The 5,469-nt window shown below is 28.3% G+C and overlaps 1 protein-coding gene across 1 annotated transcript; it reads left to right on the plus strand.

The window, feature by feature from the left end:
* The first annotated feature begins 914 nt into the window (after nucleotides 1–914).
* Nucleotides 915–4,277, plus strand: LOC125849361 (protein trichome birefringence-like 19). The gene is made up of 2 exons (XM_049529426.1): nucleotides 915–1,507; nucleotides 3,313–4,277. Exons 1-2 carry the CDS (start codon nucleotides 1,001–1,003, stop codon nucleotides 4,117–4,119), a joined length of 1,314 nt encoding a protein of 437 aa, XP_049385383.1. The 5' UTR covers nucleotides 915–1,000; the 3' UTR covers nucleotides 4,120–4,277.
* Nucleotides 4,278–5,469: the final 1,192 nt, after the last annotated feature.

Below are 5,469 nucleotides of genomic sequence, written 5' to 3' on the forward strand. Positions count from 1 at the left end.
TAGCACTACTCACCCCACATTGCTAATTATTTTTCTCCCTCTCATCCTCTGCTTGACTTTCCACATATGTATAGAAGCACTAAGTTAACATTTTGAAAGAAAAAAAAAAGAGTTAATTTTTAATTAAAGCATCAGTTGAACACTATAATCCATTTTAGTTTTAAATTCGAGTGCATTTACAAAATATGAATACGTTAAACTTAATCTATTTTTAAGTTTAGGCTAATTAAGTATATATGGTCTGGTCACAATCTATAGCTAGATTATACAAATTGCATTTTCTTTTGTGTAATGAAATAATATTAATATGATTAGCACAATGACATATATTAATTAAGTATATACGGTGATTTGACTAATTAAATTAAGAATATTAAATATAATTTACAAAAGTTAACATACAATTATTGCAGTTCCATTATTTTTCTCCCCTTAATAATTAATTCCATATGAGGGTGGTTACGGATTAGACGTGTACAGAAATTGATAAAATCAGAGTCACCAATTAAAGTGAATTAAGGATTGGGTCACTAACTTTTAGTTTGTCATAAATTTTTTTTTTTTAGCAGTTATAGTTTTCTTTTTTAAAGTCAAACGATATGAATTTTGATTAATATTTTAAAATGCATGTATTTTTTTCATAATATTGATTTGAAAATATTGCAATTTATAGTACTTTCAATATAATTTTTAAATATCTAAAAAATTATTTTAAAATATCTAATTAATGTAATCTAAAAATTAGTTTAATTAACTCTTAAAAAATGTAACATAACAACTAAAAAGGAACGGAGGGTGTAAGTCATTATTGAATTGAACGAAAAAGACATAGCATCTAAAAGTTGCATAATTGCAAAGATTTTTGGAGTTAGTCTAACTAAAATCTTATAATTAGTGATTAGCACGTTTATTGTATATCACATATAAGTTCCAACAATTGTAAAATTTTCTCCTTCCTCTCTCATAATCCCATTTCTGAATTATTATTATTTTTTTAACTATGGAGCTTCTTCCTTTTTGGAGAAACTTCAGTACAGCTCAGAGAACTCCAAGAATATTAATTCTTGTTTCCTTAACATTAATCATTCTTGGTCTTATTCCTCTTTACCATCCTTTCTATAGGTACCCTGCGAATTTAGTCGTAGAGCATTCTTCTAAAATTACATCACCACTATCATATGGTACTACTACTACTAAGTACCAAAAGATAATAGAACAGGATGATGAAGACACGTGTGATGTATTTATTGGAGAGTGGGTTCGTAACCCGGATGCTCCATATTATACGAACATGACATGTTGGGCGATCCACGAACACCAAAATTGCATGAAATACGGGAGGCCCGATACCGACTTCTTGAAATGGAGATGGAAGCCTAAAGGGTGCGATCTACCAATTTTTAACCCGTATCAATTTTTGGATATGATGAGAAATAAGTCTATGGCATTTATTGGAGATTCAGTCGGAAGAAATCAAATGCAGTCTTTAATTTGCCTCTTGTCTCGGGTAAGATTATTTAATTTTCAAATGATCAGCCAATTAATAGTTACTAGAGTATATTATTAAGTTTTTTTTTTTTTTTTTGGTGAAATTAATCTAATTTTCCTCTGTTTATTAATTTTGCTAAATGTCTTTAATTTTCTTTCGTTTCGAGATAGGTTTAAAAATATTTGACAAGTAATTCCTGCTTGCTTTTGATATTCATAAATTTCTTTTAATGATTTACATGAACTGATGATTATTGGACAGGACAGGACCATTGATCAATTTCTTCTCTTACTTTTTCTTTCTGTTAACAGTATTTTGGTGCTTCAATTATTGATAAATTATAATTTTAGTTTTTGCGATATTAATTAATTAAGTGTTTCTTAATTTTTAATTAATTGAAATATACATGTTTGGACTTTTTTTTAGTGATTAGTCACAAGTTTACTATGACTATTCACTGTTCCATCACTTAATTATCTAGTGTTATGTTAAGTTTATAGTATTACTCTATATTTATTGATAGTGTAATTCTAAAAGTAATCTAAATGACATATTTTCTACATGAAGGATTTCAAAATTAATTATTTTAATTAATATAAAATTTTATATAATAAGAATTAAAATTAAAGTTCCAATTTTTTTCTTTTTAGTTTCACTTGGCTTGTAGTTGACGAATGTTTAGGTGAAATTATATTAAAGCCTCATAAAAGCAGCAAGATTTTTTTATGTCTGCTTTTAGTCACGTCGGGTATTCGAAACTTTTGTTTTATCAATCCAATCCATGTCGGATAGGTTCATTAAAATGAATAAAATCTTCGTATTTTATCATAATATTCATATTAATTAATGTTCCGAATAAGTAATTTATGTTGAGGGTAAAATATGAAAAAAAAAAACTAAAAGTAATTAAGTATATATTTTTAATATAATGATTAATGAACAAGTAAAAGTGAGAGAGAGAAAGTACTCCCTTCATCTCATATTACTTAGCCTCTAGAGTAAAAATAGATATTTCATTTTAGAGTACTTGTGATCCAATTTAGAAATCAAAATAATTTTATTACATAGAATAGTAATAGTTAAATTTAGAGTTCTGATGTATAATTAATAAAGTTAATTTACTAAATTATATCCCTAATAAATATTTCTTTCAAAAAAAATTGTTTGGTATTGTGCTAATGATTTTTGGAACCAAATGGAGTGTGGGGTGTTGGAATAATTCAAATGCCTACATTTGTATTTTTAATTTTTTTTCTTTCCCTAGTTCTGACAGTTTTATCTTTTTCTTGCTGATTTGAACTCACGAACTTAAAATTAGAAGTGAGAGGTATTTACCATTCGAGCAATTCGGTGTTTTCTACATGTATATTAGTTGTGTGCTTGTCACATGATACTGTGTAGGCATATGATTCAATCAAACTTCTCTTTTTCCATAAGAAGCAAAGGCCACATAATTTATACTCTTGCAATCATTTTACAACTTTTAAATAACAAAATGAACAACTTTAATTGGAAGCATATAGAATGCCAGCATATGTAACTTGTCGTATCCTATCTTTATAATATATAGTCGTATTTAACTTTATCCCTTAAAAAGATGTACTACTTAAATAATGTAATGCCACATTATTATGACAACTTGTTAGAGAATCCTATCCAAAGCGTCGGTTCCTAATTCTTAACTTCTTTCTTAATCAAGAAATTAATATAATTGTCCCTTTCTATATCTCTTTAATTAGTAAACTTAGGTACAGGCTAATATAATGACATACTTAAATTACTAAAACATTTTCTTTTCTTTTTCTGTGTGGTTTAATTTACAGGTGGAATATCCGATTGATATTTCTTATGACACAGATCAAAATTTCAGAAGGTGGAAATACACGACATATAATTTCACCTTAGCAGCATATTGGTCACCATTTTTGGTCACGGTTAAAGAATCAGACCCTGATGGTCCTAGCCATACAGGACTTTTCAATCTTTATCTTGATGAACCTGATCCAAAATGGACTACTCAAATTGAAAATGAACAATTCAATTATTTGATAATCAATTCTGCTCATTGGTACACAAGGTGCAGTATCTACTACGAAAAAAATCAAATAATTGGGTGTCATTACTGTGGACTACCAAATATTACTGATCTCTCAATAAATTATGGCTATCAAAAAGCACTTAAAACAACGCTAAAAGCCATAAATAGTTTAGAGAATTTTAAAGGTGTTACTTTTGTTAGGACAATTGCACCTTCTCATTTTGAAGGTGGTGAATGGAATAAAGGTGGAAATTGTGTGAGACAAGGTCCATTTAGAAGTAATGAGACAACATTGGATGGTATAAGTTTGGAATTTTATAGGACACAAGTTGAAGAATTTAAGGTTGCAGCTAAGGAAGGGAAGAAAAAAGGTAAAAGGTTTAGATTATTGGATATGACACAAGCAATGTTGTTGAGACCAGATGGTCATCCTAGTAAATATGGACATTGGCCAAATGCTAATGTGGTTTTGTATAATGATTGTGTGCATTGGTGTTTGCCTGGTCCTATTGATACTTGGAGTGATTTCTTGCTTCATATGTTGAAGTTAGAGGGAAGGAGAGCTCTTGAAGAAAGTCTTCAATTGAAATAAGGTGCAAAAAAATAAATAAATTGTACCTTGATTTTTTTTATTTTATTTAATTGTTGATTTGATTTTATTCAAAGAAAATCAATAGTGTTGCTTGACATGGATAGAGTTACTTTATGAGTTTCAATTTAATGGTTATTTTAAATCTTATGTTTCAAAATCAAAAATTGATCCAAATCAAATTATGAGTTTGCATTGAGGTAAAATTTCTCTAGGTCACGTGACAATTGTAATTAAGAATGAATAAGCACTGAAAAAACTTGTCGAATATGTGAAGCCTCAGAAGATTGACCCTTTGGATAAGGTATTCTCGGAAAATGGTTCCTCGTGCTAGTAATGACATGGATAAAGAGACTAGGAGACATACAACAACAATGTACTATCTGAACCTCAGGTTTTTCGAGGATATGAGTATGAACATAGATGTTTCTGGACATCATTGGAAGAAAAGACGTTTGCATCAGCCTAAAATTAGAAAAACTTCAAGAAATTGAGTTTTAACAAAGTTTGCGTACGTATATACTAGCTAGAAAGTGATGGTGATCATAATTAATTTTTATTCTTCAATTTGATGTTGGTGTTAAAAATCACGTAAGATTCATTCAGGACAAACGGTAGACATTGAAATTTTGTAGGACTCTACAAGACGTGTTCAATTTGAGTTGGGACTGTACAAGGTGTGTTCAATTCCAATTAGAATTCTTGGAAGCTACTCAACCATAAACACTAGTTCATGCCTATATAAAGGGCACTATATTCCCTTGAAAATGCATCTTCAATATCTGTTGACACCCAATTTTGGCCCTCCGCAATATAAATTAATCATCGAACTTCTTAAATTCCCAACGATTTGAAATAATTGACTTTATAAAATTCAAAATATTTTCCTTAGTCATTTTGAGTAATTTTGTTTTTTTTTTTAATTATATAATTTTTAACTAATATATATGTTTTTACATAATTATGTATATAATTATTATATTTTATGATTATTCGAAAATCATCTCAAAACGATTTTAACTTTGGTAAGTATTATATTAAATTAGTTTAGTTAATTAATACTTATATTTTTCAGTTATTAGTTTATAACTAAGTTAATTATTTTAATTCGTTAAGATTAAGAAGCTCACTAATTAATCATATTAATTTATCTTATTTAATTATTAGCCGAGTTTATTAAATTTGATCAATTTGGCTACAATTGAAATTTATATGGCTATTGTGTAATTGCAATTTCAGCCATTCTTTTACCTACATTCAATCATTTGTAAAATAATTTGGGCTATTTTCCTAAAATTCCAAGTCAAATCAGCGACACCCAATTCAATACTCCCAACCCAATAACAATACAAC

The sequence above is a fragment of the Solanum stenotomum genome, chromosome 12, assembly GCF_019186545.1.
Source record: "Solanum stenotomum isolate F172 chromosome 12, ASM1918654v1, whole genome shotgun sequence".
Taxonomy (NCBI): Eukaryota; Viridiplantae; Streptophyta; class Magnoliopsida; order Solanales; family Solanaceae; genus Solanum; species Solanum stenotomum.